The following is a 15,126-nucleotide window of genomic DNA, read 5'->3' as shown; positions in this document are numbered from 1 at the left end:
CTGGCCATTTTCATGTAAGGCCCAGATTGTGCAAACACACACACATAACTATATGAATGTGAGTAGTCCTGCTGAAGTAAAAAGAAATACTCACATGTGTTAAGTAAAGTGCATTTCTTTTTACTTCAGCAGGACTACTCACATTCATACAGTTATGCACGTGTGCTTAAAGGATCAGGACCTATAATTCTTCATTTTCCAACCACAGAATACATGTAAATAACCCTACACTTAAAAATTAAAACTGATTTTTTTAGTCTCTGTTCTGAAACAAATATTTTCCCCCCCATGTTGAAAGGCCATTTATGAAAAGACATGAGAGCACTTTTTCTCCCTCTGTGAAATGCTACTAAACCAGGAACACCTTTAATTTTAATTTTTTCCAAGAAAAAGAGGTTTCCCTGCAAAGGTAAGTATAATTTTTCTCACAGTGACCTCAAATTGCACTGCTTTATTGTCATTAAACTTTTTATTCCGGCAGGGACAAAGGGATGGGTGAACACTTAAAGTCTAAAAGGAACTTGTAACATGATAGTAATGACTAATGAACACATTTACAAATTAGTAAAATATGAAATCTTATATGTATGAGAGGCAGTTTGGAGAAAGAATGGATGCTATACAGGTCCCCTGTCTCATTCAGAATCCCACTCGGAACTGATTGCTTAACCAATGATCTACATTAACCTTTCCTGTGTAGCAATCCTTCCAAGGCTTTTAACAAATAGGGCTCAATCCTGTCATCGTTCTGCACACAGAACTCCTGATGCTTAATGGAAGTATTGCATGTTGAGAGACTGTTGGATAGAGGCAAAAGATAAAAATGGTCTTAGGGTAGTCAACATCTTTGATGGTGTGGAGAGTACTAACACTGCCGCCCAGCTAGAACAGGTATAAATAACAGCGTATACAATGAGGCACTGCTTAAGTGAGTAGTGTAGAGTAGAGTGCCCTACACATCTGAACACAAGGGCATATATACTACACAGCTCTTCACATTGTCAAGCAGAGCTTCACCCATCCACACTGCTATTTTCAGCAGTGTAGTGTCCTGCTGCCTTCCCATCTCCAGAGCCTTTCCCCACTGCACTGAAAGAAGCAAGCAGTGGTGAAAGGCTCTGGCAGGGGTAAGACAGGCAGGGACAGGCTCTGGCAGTGGGGAGCTTTTGGAGCCTTTCACTGAGGCATGTAGCTACAGATACCCTACAAACCACTGCAAAATTCTTAGAAACAACATCTTAGAGAAGTGCAGGGTCTTTGATAGCTCAGCGATGGAATTTCACTATAACTCTCCTATCCCCAACTAGAGAATGCACTACCTCAGACCCACTGCTAATATAAAATTTTCTGGGGTTTGTTTTTTTAAAAGGTGACTTAAGTTTGTGTGATGTATGACTCCTCTGACTACCTTAAATGTTGTATTGCCCTACTGCAGTAAAACACTTTCTCTGAAATTCAAATTCTGGTGTATGCTCCCTATCATTGAGTTATAAGGCTGCTGGTGAAAGGATGCCTAGGAAAACTAACTTCTCAGAGACCCTCAACTAGAAGTAAGTTGAGCTATTAAAACCACAGTGTAACAATCTCAATGAAACTGCTGTATCAGGATCTCATTGTGAACAAGATCATTTGAGTGAAGTTTATGACCAAAGTTCAAGAATCTGAGAAACTATTGATAGTAAAATCCCAATTCATATATATCTATATGGAACCCTTCATAGCCTATTTCTCACATTATACACAATCAACTTAGATCTTGCAATTTTCTGGTAGAGACCTTCCCTGACGGCCACCCAAAATATAATCTGTAAGCAGAAGAATTTTTCCACATTATGTACCACTGTTATTTGGAATTATGTCCCACAGTTTCTCATGTTTACAAGCTTGGCCGTGAATGGCACATCAGGTAGATTTGCTCAGCTACTTTTAGTTCTAGTTTCTATACCTACTACATATCCAGTCTATCAAAATGCATAGAAGTGGCCTTGAAGTATCACATTGTACTTAAAAACTAGATGAAACCACCCAATACAGCACGTTGCAAAATGAACAAATATATGTTTGAAGACATTTTATAATATTATACTCACTAAGACATGTATTGTCCTGGAAGAAATTCAGAAATTTCAAGCATTCTTCTATGTCGTTACCGCTGTTGCTGCAGTCACACCATGGGGCAACACTGAGACTGCTGGAGTCTATGTAGTTTGGTGTCATAACTGTGCCTATTAACAAAGAGCAACACACTGTACCATCAGTAATCTTTGTAATGTCCTACCCTTATACATACTACCCAAAGAAGTGACAAACAACATCTAGTGGAAGTCAGAAACATGGATGGATGAAGGCATAAACACAACAGGCCTGGTGCCTGAGACCTCAGCTCTCAGAGTCATATGTTGTGTGAAGAATCTCAGCTTTCATTTTTATTTTATGTGTTTAAAAAGGGTTCTAGCTGTTATGGTTGTGAAGAAATATGTGAAAACTTGACTGTAGTGTAAATTATGCTGAGATGTCCACATGAGTTTGCAGATAGCCTGAAATAATAGCTATGAAAGTTCTGAACTTCCCCATACATCTCAATGGGGTGCTAACACCAGAACTCCACTGTTCTGAAAGGTTCTGCCCACAGTGTGGTAGAAGAGGAACACAGAAACAATAAAATTAATCTTCATAATGGGTTAGAATTTATTTCCTGCGGCTTTCAATTTACTAATAACTTTGCTTTTAGTGTCAATGCCGTTAATTACTTGGATAACGTAGTGGAGAGTAAGTTTATAAAATCTGAGGATGATACCAAACTGGCCAGGGTAGGTAGTACTTTAGAGGACAGGATCAGAATCAAAATGACCTTGACAAATTGGAAAGTTGGTCTGAAATCAACAAGAGGGAATTCAATAAGAAGACAATTGCAAAGTACTACACATGTATTACCTGTGCTAAAGGCAACATTGAGAATGCCCTCCATTGATCTAGATTATGCAGCCCTTATTCATTTTGGTGAGCACTTAGTTAAATGAGTAGTCTCACTGAAGTCATTCCTAGTCTAAGTAAGCGTTCACAAACTTGAGTAAGGGTTGACCAATCATCCCCTCAATTATTTTTAAATGGCTCATTCTTCAAGTATTTTTCAAAGTTTATATTCCCCTTCTGCTTTTAGTTAACTTGGTATAAATCTGAAATAACTCCATTGATTCCAACCCAAGAAATCAATGGAATTACTCCAGAATTGTACTAATGAGGGCAGCCGTTGGCTAAGTACGTATATAGGCACCTATATCCCTCACCCAGTAGCCTGGAGATTCAGAGCAAACTTCTGTCTGGTCCACACTAGAGCAAATGTATTGTCAGTGGTAGCTGGGCATGTGGAATGGATGAAGATACATATTAGAGACCCACAGTGCAGACTGAAGGGGCCAACTTGGTCCATACAGCCTAGAATTTATAATTCTCACAGAAAAGGGCTGCCAAATACCACATCAACAAGTAGCAATAGAAAATGCTGCACTATGTGAGCACCTTTCAGGCACTGATGGGAATGTTTAAACTGTTTCACGAATGAAATGGAAGACAAAGAAAAACAAACATTATGAGCTGTCTTAAAGAAATGCCAAAAGTTATGCAGAACTGAAGTTAGCTGCAAATGACAAGAATCACCAAATATATATATAGTTTTGAGATCTTTTTGAAGTAGAGTGCAATCACTTTATCTACTCTCAATTTTTAACTAAAAGTTGTAGTGATAATTACTCAATGTCTACAGAAGATCAGCATATGTGTAAGAACAGTTCAAATTGTTTATGAAATGCAGGTGGGGAATATAGCAAAATCTGCAAATATCACTTGTACTATTTATGAAAATATAATAGTAGATAAATAAGAATAGGAATGTTATTAAATTAAAATAAAGCAATGAAAAATATCTACCCATTATTCCTTTGATGATTTCAGCCCACTGTTTCAACTATGTGATATTTATGATCTGGAAAGAAGAAAGTAATGTAGAGAGAAATGAAAAACCAGAGTTTTTTAATGGAAAGAAAATAGACGAGTATCAGAAAAACTGATGATAAAAATACTTGATAAAGAATTAGAAAACAATAGGGTATGAAGGAAGCTGGAAGCGCCACTAAGGTAAGACTTTCAAGAAGAAGAGGCCATAAAAGTGGGTCTAAACAGAGGGCGAAAGTGTAAAAGGTCCCAAACTGTGGGCAGGGTCAGTGACTATAGGAAAGGCAGGATGAGGAAGGTGTACATACAGCACATAAAATGTATACACAGGAAAAAATTGAGCAGCTGAAAGAGCAGCTAGTAGAAAATAAGTCTGTCATTCAAACCTGGGGGCAGATGTGAACCCAAGTAGATTACATGTTTGGTTTCCTGGGGTGGATTTCTTTATCCCCTGTGCGCGGAATTTTGTGTTTGTTTCAAGATGGCCTCTTGAAAATTCTGCTGAAGGACATTAACCGAGCAGGATAATCATGGCAGTTGGGAGTAAAATAGGTCATAATAGTTCTGTTGTGGTCACTATTTCCAAATGCTGTATCATGTTCTCTAGAGCAGACATCAAAGTCATGCATTAGGCAGAGGCAAAACTGACCTGAACCTCAATATATCTCCCCGCTCAAATCAGAATCTCTTTTAAGAATTAAAAGTTTAGCTACTGGTAAGTTCCTCCAACCAAGGTGTGATCCTGAACATGTGAAATTTGACTACAGGAATTGGCCCACGCTAGCAGAGACTGTTAAAATTACTAAGTACATATGCTTTACAACAGGACTGTCAGCAAGGTAGAAGAAAGAAGAAACACAACTCAGCAAGAATGCAGAATGACAGGAGTCATTGGGCCCTGACCAAAAGATCAGCTAATTATAACAAGATCCAAAATTATGTGCATGTGACTCTAGGCACCCCCTCTATTCACACTCTACACACTACTGCAATAATATCTGCACAAAATATGCCTTGTGAGGGATCATATGAAAGCTAACAACATGCTGGCTATTAATATCATTGTAAAATGCATGTGTTAACTTTATGTATGAAGTTATACATTCCCTCTGTAAGATGTTACTAAAACATGTTTAAGACAAGACAGCCTAGCCTAGGTTAAGGTGATACATAGGTCTGCCTGCCCTAGACAATGGAATGTGGGTTTAACCTATTTTTAAATATTAGCAGTAAACAAAGCTATCCAGCTAAACCAGCTGGGGTTATTTATCCTGTTCCTGAACTTGAGAGACAGAAAATTAACATGGCTCCTGCCCCCCAGGAAATCACAGGAGACTGAATTCCCGAGAGGGCTTCCTGACTTGTACAACAAAGAAATCCCTTTTGGGTTATAAGAAACAGACAGAGGTCCCTTCCCCACCCCTGCTTCACCTTAAGGAAACAAAAAAATCAAGTGATTTGATTTCTTTAATGGGTGCTGGCCAACCCAGTAAGTGAAAAGCTGGAAAGGAGACTGTGGGTGAGAGAGGCCATCTTGAACAAAGACTGTATCTTGATAGATTAAGTTTTTGACTTTTAAATGCATGTTTCCACTTTTATTTGCTTGTAACCATCTCCACACTTAGCTCTTTTACTTGGTATCACTTAATCAATTCTCTTTTGTTAATAAACTTGTTTTAGTTTTACTATAAACCAATTCTGTGCTGTGTTTGAACAGTAGGGTATATTTACCCCAGTAAACGAATAAGCTGTGATGTACTGACTTTACCAGAGCAGCCATCTTAGTATCTTCTGTGAATACACAGTGATAGGGGCCATACACTGCAGAGAAACATCTCTGAGGAGCTTGGGAGCTGGAGTTTACTGAGTGTAACCTGCTAGGTAAGGCTGGGGCAAGGAGAGCCTTGAGGAGTTTGCTCGTGAGGAAGACAGATTGGTGTGGCAGGAACTGATATGAAGTGCAACTGCCAACAAAACTCACTCTTGCTGAGGCAGAGAGCTAGCACAAGTGGCTTATAAGCAGCATGTTACAGTGGTGTAGTTGGCAGGATTTACACACAGTTTATTGGGTAACTGAGACTCACATTTCTAGCAATAAAACTGGTTTTATGTGATTCATATGTAAGACAGCTAGGAACATGTCGAGAGAGTTAACATAGTGGCTCATAGCTCTGGGTATCCCTAGCAGTGTGTTACAGTGTTTGATCCTGCAATCCCAGTTCACTAACACAAAATCCTATGGAATTTCAGGGAGATACAGGGAAATTAAAAGGACAGGATGTGGAAAACAAATAAGGGAAAATGCTTCAGAAAATTAATGGAAAATCTTTTGTTGAATTCAATAGAGTTACACTTGTATGAAATCAGTGTGGGAGCAGAGACAGGATCAGTATGCTTAATTTAGGAATGACCAATGTGCTGGGTTTCACATCTTTGGATCTCCAACCTTTTTCTACACCAAATAATCATGTATTTTTTCTTTACAGGTTATCACTTTAAAACAACAAAAAAACCCCAAACCTGTATTTATTGATTTTCATTAGCTCACACACAAAATCAAAAATCCTTTCCTATAAAATATACTTTCAAACTGTGTATAGCATACCAATACAATCCAAAACCACCCCTCCATGTAACCTATTTTCCACTTAAGTGGTATAACATCTCACCTACTGCCAATGGGCACGACTCTACTCTCATTTATACCTTCTACTTCTAATTCCACTGATTTCAGTGGAGTTGCCTCTAGTTTACATCAGTGTATGTGAGAGCAGAGGCAGATCCCCTGTCCATTCCTCAGAGAACCTTCATGTTCCTGAAACAAACAGTGCAGAGGTTACAAAAATCTTGCTGCCATCTCTTCAGAATTGTATGCAGCCTCTTATGAAGTAACTAAATGAAAGAGCATTCAATTTGAACAACCAGTATTTTCTCTTAGCCATGGCAGCTGGAGAGGCCTGGTATTTAGATGAACGAACTTGGAATAGCTTGCTACAAAGAGTTAACCAAAATTTGTCTGCTTCCCATGTATTTTATAACAGTCAGTAGGACGACTTTGGCCCTGATTCTGATTTCATCTAGACTGCTGCAAATTTGGAGTTTCTCTACTGAAGCTAATGAATTTACTCCACATCTACGTTGGTCTGACTGAGCTCAGAATCAGGATCTTGTTGTTCCACAACAAGGAACGTTTGTTTTAGTATATTCCTCTGTTTATCTGAACTACAGCTGAGAAGTGTAAACTGCTATAACACTAGTCAGCTCCTATCTTCATGCATGTGTCTGGGGCTGTTAGAAGAGAAGAAAAATGTTTATTTCCCCCTTCAGAAGTTAGACCTCCTTTTGATTTCACTTCCTTAGGGACCCATTCCACATCCCTGGAGTCAGAAAGTGTTTATGCAGTGTTATACTAGTCATGCAATATCATTGCCTATAAGAATACAAAAGCACTTCTCTGTATGAACTGGGTCATCCTTAAGGTTAAATTGCAAAATGGATCCAATAAAATTCTCTACAAAAATCACTAGGCCTAGTAACAATCTGCCAACAGCTCTTATCCAGTTATCCATTAGTATAACAGTTACTCCCTGCCAGCAGCTACCACTCTTAATTTCATTGACTGGATCTGATTTCTTTGCTACTCAGTTCTTTGTTCACGATTCAAATAAATTTTTATCAGTCACTGCTCCTGTGTCTTGCTTTCTGTATATTATTTTTTCTGTTAAATCTTGGACTGTGGTCTTTAAAACTACTATGTCTTTTCTTAGTAGTCACCATGTATAATTTACCTTATTCATTTTGAGGACTTGCTTTTAATTTCATTTTCCAGCAAGATCAGACCATTCTGTACATGTTTTGTTCTGGAAGGTATTTCAGAAGACATTTATTTAACAGCAGGATCTGCTTCAGGGGCTCGGCTGGGGCCTTCACGTGTAACAAAAGGGGCTATGAATGCATCATGGCAGGCGCAGGCTGTGAGCTTGAAAAAAAAAATCCTTACCTAGTGACCAGTTTTGTAATTTGTTTGTTTCACAGTCTTAATGCTCCCGTTGTTCTTTATTGTCTTTCTGTGGAAAGTTCCCTTCCAGAGACAAGTTCTCTCAATCAGGAATTAAACAGCACGGGTGGGATATGAAATTTGCCTTGCATATAAGTGTCCCCTGGTTGAGAGTCACGCAGGTGACAGCGAGCAAAATGAATTATTGGAGAAGGAGAGGATTTCAGGAGATAAGTTCACCTCCACAGACAGGCATCTCAGAAAACAGTTTGAAGGGCTATAGGAAGATCATGAAATCTACAGCTGATGGAAGTGAAATGAGACTGATTTGGTCTATTGCTGCCTCATTTTTCAATTCATGGTCAGTGTTCCCTAAATGTATCAATACCACCTGCTTTTCTGATAACAGCAAACACTAGCAAGTTTTAGTGCCTTCTACTCTTTTTACTCTATTCACATTTTACTCAATGGGCCTGTCCAATATCAATCCCTTTGTTTTCAAGCTTTACTTCTACTTGCTTCCATACCGATTTTCTTCACAGTCAAGCCCATTTTTTCCCCTCATCCTCTGCCCTTCTTCTGCTTGCTACTGTACAGCTCAGTTTACTCCAGATGACTCTTAGAGTCAAAACAAAGGGCCATTGATTCAATTGGGAGAATTCTGCCTACAATGTCATGGCGCAATATGGCCTGGAGCATTAACTTTATTTTTTGTTTTCAGCAGGCCTTCAAGATGTCACTCTTTTGTTCCATTTGCAAGCAACGTTCAGAGAGCACCCACTCTCCACAAAGCTCTTACCAATAAGCCCCGAGTAAGCCAGGAGGCAGTCAGCATAGTTTTCCTTCAGACAGCTACTAATAGACCGTGACTCAGGCTGGCAGTTTGTGAAAAAATCTGCAAGGCGAGATCTGCAACATGGTAAGAAAAAAAAATGCATATCTTTAAAAATCAAGCCTCCAGGCAGCCTTACCTTTTGCACTCTTCTTTTTTTTTGTCAATATTTCACCTTCTTAAATTCATACATAATACACATTTAAACTGGCAAGACTTCCTTTTTAAATACATCCCTATCTGCTTTTGGAGTGCAGATCTGAGAAGTGTTAAGGTATGCAGTCAGCGAAGGACATTGCACATGGAAATATACACTTTATACCAAAATGAGTACTCTGCATTTCCCACCAAACACGGGCAAACAAGAGAATCCATCATTAAAGAGTTCGCGTTTTGTGATTCTGAACTCTGATCAGAGAGCAGGAGTATGACATCTGGAAGAAAATCTGTAGTAAGAGAACACAGTATCTGCTAGAACAAGTGGTTTATTGATTATGCAGAACTATACATTTGTACCCAAGGAGTTGCACAAGGGGTTGTCATGTAATGTGATCCCAAGCACTACCAGCCTGGGCCTGCCCCAGTTCTGTATTAGCCCGCAGAACAGGCTGGCTAAACCAGGGGAAGCAGGCCTTACCAGATAGTATAGCATACACAGTCCCCTGGAGCAATAGTACTGGAGAAAACATTTTGCCCTTGTAAAATGTGCACTTAGCAGAAGTTGACTGGATTGAGCTGAGGGCTTAGAGTAAGGAAACCCGAGTTCAGTTCCTAGATCTGCCGCTGAACTTCACTTTGCCACTGCTCCATCTCCAAAATGGGAACATTCTTATCCGTATCTACCCACCTTTGAAAAGTGCTCTGAGATCTATGAATGAAAAAGTGCTATATGTATGCAGACTATTATTGTAATTTATTTTAGAGATTCAAGAAAAAGGCTGACAGCCAGGAACTCCTGAGTTTAATATCAGCACTTCAAAGGCCTGATACTGCTCCCACTGAGGTCCAAGGCAAAACTCCCATAGACTTTAATGGAGCAGGATCAAGATCCCACCATGGCCATAAGCAAGTTACACCTTCCAGTCTCCATGTTGGCGTTCCCTTACCTACCTTGGCCTATCCTCGTAGTTGTTGTTTTGGTGATTTACTTGAAATTGTAGGGTAATCAGGGCAGGAATATTTTTATTTACCTGTGAACGGACATGGACACCCAAGATGTTATATAAATGAAAACCATTTAACCTCTTTGCCTCACTTTCTCATCTGTGAAATGGGGGTAACAGTCCTTTGCTTATAGTCATTCACAGAAACATTTGAGGATTAGTTTAAACTTTGCAAAGCACTTTGCAGATGCAAGGAACAGTAAGAGCTAAATATTATTTTCTATCACATTAGGTAGTTTTACAGTGTTAAAGGAAACACAGAAGTTAGTAAGAACCAACTGGTTTGGACAGGTTTTATTTTCCTTATTTGGCAGAATCCTCCAGAGACTGACTAATTTTGTTTGCTATTATTATTTCACTGGTCTTACTAATTGAATAGAAAGTAGTGATGTGCAAACTTCAAAAGGTTCCCAGACTAAGTTAAAGAAAGCATCCTGCTTATTAAAACTGTATCTGAACTTTTTTTCAATTTATTCCTCGGTTGCTACATGCTTCTAACCCTGTATAAATGTCTCACTGACACCAGCTTGGTATTTCCCCCCTTTCTCTCTTAATTCCTCTCCCCCCCCACCCTCCCAAGCTCTGTGGGATCTCTACCCTCATATTTTTTTTAAAGATCTCTGTGGATAATGTAACTGTCTGCTGATTTTCAGGTACATCCTACTTAACGATACATGCTCTCTGAATTTTCATTAACTCTTTACTGTACTTCATGTCAGAGAATACAGTGTATGCAAGGGCTCAGCAAGTTGGCAAACTGACCTCACAGAGATCATTTAAATGTGCAGGTTAAGAAGAGAACAATAGCATCATGAAGAAAGTTTGGGCAAGCAGTTAGACACTATGGTGTTTTCCCAATCAATACCTTAGAGACTGAGGGTTTGTCTTCAGTACCCACCGGATCAGTGGGCAGTGATCGATCCAGCGGGGATCGATTTATCGCGTCTAGTCTAGATGCGATAAATTAACCCCAGAGCACTCTCCCATCAACTCCTGTACTCCAGCGCCACGAGAGGCGCAAGCAGAGTCAACTCACCGCGATTTAAGTACATCGACTTGAGCTACGTTATTCACATAGCTGAAGTTGTATAACTTAGATCGATCTCCCCCCCAGTGTAGACCAGGGCTGAGAGAGCATGTTGGGAGATGTCTGGGAAAACGGAATCTGGGAGGGGAAGGACAGTCCATTGGGAGTTTCTTAGGTTATTACATATAAGAAGATGTTTATAAATTATGTTTCAAGACATAGACTAAACTCCTCTGGGTAAAGAAAGCATACTGAGTCTGTGTGGCACAAAATCGTCACAATGTGGGCAGGAAACAAAAATTGTTCCATATGTTGTATCTGGGCATTAAAATAGCTCCACAGATTTAAATGTCATTATTTATGTAAGTAGGCAAACCCCCCAAACAAAGGCTTTTTTTTGAGCTGAAGGAGCACAGACTAGTGTCTTGAAAATCCTCAATACATTTCTGGCAGGTGCCACAATGTTTAGAATTGTCCCATTTTCCCTTGGACTACAAGGTGCCAGCCTCCAGAACTCACTTAACATGCTCCCTCATTGCCAAATGTTTTTAAGCTCCCATAACTAACTCCCTGGATGTAACAACACTGGTCATTTACTGTACAGCCTGTTTAAAGAATTTATTTATTGTAGTATACCCTTGAGGAGGCTCAGAAGGGCTCAACTGATCCCTAATGCATAAAGCTTGAATTCTGTGTTAATTTCTGGAGAATATTTGTGGTAATGAAAGTTAACAATCTAGTAGCATCGCATGTCTAAATTTTCATAGGCCAATTATAGTTCAGACAGCTGTGGTTCAAGCACCACTGCACTAGATTGCCAATAAATGTTCTCCCTGACTTGCAAGATCTTTCTGTCTCTCTCTAGAGACAAAAAGTAATTGAGTTTCCATGCTACCTTAGTTCTTAGATGCTCTTGAACAGACAACTAATTGTATCAAATACTGATGTGGATTACTTTCCAATGGAAACTAAGCTTAGGCCACCAAACTCATTTTACTTATAATCTTAGATTTGACACAGATTTAGAGCCTCTAAATTTACAGATTATTTAAACCTGAGTCTATGATGGAAAGAAAAGTCCTGTGATGTGTGGAAAAAAAACACAAGGTCAGATCCTCAACTGGGGTAAATTATTGTAGCTCCACTAATTTCAGCTGATTGATGCTAATTTACACTAATTGAGGATCTGGCCCAAAATGTTCTGATCACTGTGACCGAGCTGACAGCATGGTCAGCCAGCCACCCAGCCCAAACTAGTGATACCACTCTTTAAATAAACTGGGATACAAAAATAACCTAGTCGCTGATAACCAAAGCCCTGCCTAAAGCATAGTACATCACATTAAAACTCTGTTAGGCAGAGATGACAACCCTTTTGGAGATAATAAGCAATGGGATAATACAAAAGACGTTGGACAACAGTTACTCTGAATATTACGTTAATTTCATATTCCTTCAATGTGGCAGTTCTAACCAGTTTTTGAGTAGGGAAACTATTTGGTTAAGTGTCTTGCTAATTCTCTAGTATCTAACTGAGAATTTTGATAGTGAGTAGCATTTGTAGTGTGAATGTTTGTGTTTTAGTTTCCATGATTATATTCACACAGGATGTGCATGTACATATGTATACTGTATACAGACAATCACATGTGTAATGTAAAATATATAACACAATGACATTCAAAACAATGAATTCATTTCCAGTGTCCAAATCACAAATCCTCCACGTGCATGGCCGTATTAATGACTTTTTCCCTCTCCTTTGGCGTAAAAAAGGAATTGAGCGCACCACCAAAAAAATCACCTTCTAAGGAAGGAAAATCTTTCCTTTTTGTGGGGAGAAAAAAGGAACTAAATAGTCCTATTGTAGCCAAATGAAATCTCCTCAAAGTAAACTGCAGATCATCTGAAAAGTGTACCTTAAATATTGTGCATATTACTAACCAAATAAAATAAGAATGAACCTATTGATAAATCCTATGCAAATCTGCTCAAAACAGCTATCAGTCATTTGACGAAAAAATCCCCCAAACGTGGTACTCGTAATACCACTAGTAAAAATATTTGGAGCAGCTAAAAATACAGAAAGAACACAAGTTCCATTTTTCCTTTATGATCTTGATCTTTCAAATATTGAGGGATAAATGAAAAAGCTTTGAAATATTGTTAAAAAAATCCTTGGGGTCTTTTTTTTAAATCAGTCTTGTACATAAAAACAAATTCTGTGACATGGACTCACCTCATATTAGCATGCCCTGTTGCTTTAGGCAATATTAATTACACCTTTATATTTTTCTTTCTGGAGTATTTTTAAAAAGCTCTTTGATGTTTTGAAATTATCTGAGGCAGTTGCTAGTTCGTCTTTTTTTAAGGCTGGTTAATTGAACTATGGCATTGTTTGCACAGCTGTGGGTATGTATGCCATTTATAAAACGTATGCTGTACATTTAGAAGCAGTAAGTTTTTGGTAGTGTTCAGTGAGTTATGCAAAACTTCTCTGTGTATTTCATTATTTGGAGGTGAACCTTGGCCTACGGGTGAATAGATCACTGATGAAAGAAGGTCAAAGACATTTGAAATTTGTGAGTTAGAAATACACTTATGGAAACGCACCATTTGAAAAGTTCTTAAAACTCTGTTGATGGGACTATTTAAAATATCCAAAAGGTGTCATAGTTGCAGGATAACCTGATAACCAGAAGCAATACTCTCTATAATAAAACAGGGATAATCATGAGTGGCACTGAGAAAAAAGTATGGCAAAGGGTAATGGTGGTTAGAGGCACAGCTATTGTCTAGGAGTTTTTACACTCAGGGAAATACTCCCATTGACTTCACTGGGGCCAGGATGTCCAAAGAGTTTGGAGGAATGATATTGGGGGGAAAAAAACCCAGACAGAATAAACCTGAGGTGAAATTGTGCCCCAGTGAAGTTAATGAAAGCTTTTCCGTTGACTTAAATGGGAGCAGAGTTTCATCCCCAAAAGAGGAGAGATTTGGAGAAGAGACCATTAAGTCTCATGGAAGTAGGAACTAAAGAAAGACATGGCACTAGCTGGTTGCTCAAAGAGATGCACGGAGAAGTTGTGAAGAAAAAGGAAGAATCTTCAAGACCAAAATGGACTGTTGAAGGCTCTAACCTTGAGTATATGATGATGATGTTCATCCATCGTTGTCGATGAAGACCTCAACAACTCATTCATTTGATGACCGGACTCTGTGCATCCGAAGATGACTGATCAGTCCGATTCGGGAGTGGAACGTCCTGTCACATGTCGGGCAGACGTGATGGCACTGTCAATGATGTGCGGGCAGCTCTGGACTTGCGCAGCTCACGCTTTCTTTCAGCCTCAGCAGTACGCCTCGCCTCAGAGGTATTACTGCCTGTGTGAATGAGGCTGCGCCATGCTGGACGGTTCAGTGCGAGGGTTTCCCATGTGGTGGTGTTGATCTGAAGGGACTTCAGAGAGGTCTTCAGCGTGTCCTTGAACTGCTTCTTTTGTCCTCCATGGGAGTGCTTTCCCTGGGTGAGTTCTCTGTAGAAGAGTTGTTTAGGAATGCGCTCATCTGACATTCTCATGACATGTCCGGCCCATCTGGTCTGGGCTCTCATCAGCAGCGTGTGAACTGATGGCAGACTGGCTCTGGTAAGGACTTCAGTATTGGGCACTTTGTCCTGCCATCTGATTTTTAGAAGCTTTCGCAGACAGGAAATGTGGAAGTGATTGAGCCTTCATGCATGACTCTAATAAACAGTACATGTCTCGCAGGCGTACAGCAGAGTTGGAAGCACCACTGCTCGGTAGACCTTCAGCTTCGTTGGTAGGCTGATCCCTCGACGTTCCCAGTTTGGAGCGCAATTGGCCAAATGCGGACCTGGCTTTAGCAATTCGGCAGTTTACTTAATCATCAATTGACACTGCTCGGGAAAGGGTATTGCCCAGGTATGTGAAGTGGTCCGCTGCATGAAGTCTCTGTCAATTTACAGTGATGGATGGTTCTGAGTACGGAACATGGGGAGCTGGCTGGTGCATGATCTCAGTCTTCTTGATGTTAATGGAGAGACCAAAGTTGTTGCATGCGCATGAAAACTTGTCCATGCTGGCTTGCATTTCTGACTCTGTACTAGCATACAGAGCACAATCATTGGCAAAGA

The 15,126-nt window shown here is 39.6% G+C and overlaps 1 protein-coding gene across 2 annotated transcripts in view; it reads right to left on the bottom strand.

Annotated features, from left to right (window-relative positions):
* GFRA1 (GDNF family receptor alpha 1) overlaps positions 1–15,126 on the bottom strand; it is a 231,990-nt gene that overhangs the window by 43,148 nt on the left and 173,716 nt on the right. For both annotated transcript variants that reach the window (XM_032762996.2, XM_032762997.1), the window contains 2 exons: positions 8,748–8,857; positions 2,091–2,225 (listed from right to left, as the gene is read on the bottom strand). In XM_032762996.2, coding sequence (XP_032618887.1) covers positions 2,091–2,225; positions 8,748–8,857 — 245 coding nt within the window. The remainder of the gene's footprint in view (positions 1–2,090; positions 2,226–8,747; positions 8,858–15,126) is intronic.

Source organism: Chelonoidis abingdonii, chromosome 15 (assembly GCF_003597395.2).
Source record: "Chelonoidis abingdonii isolate Lonesome George chromosome 15, CheloAbing_2.0, whole genome shotgun sequence".
NCBI lineage: Eukaryota > Metazoa > Chordata > Testudines > Testudinidae > Chelonoidis > Chelonoidis abingdonii.
Note: the sequence above shows the minus strand (reverse complement) of the source record. Positions and strands in the feature narration are given on the sequence as shown.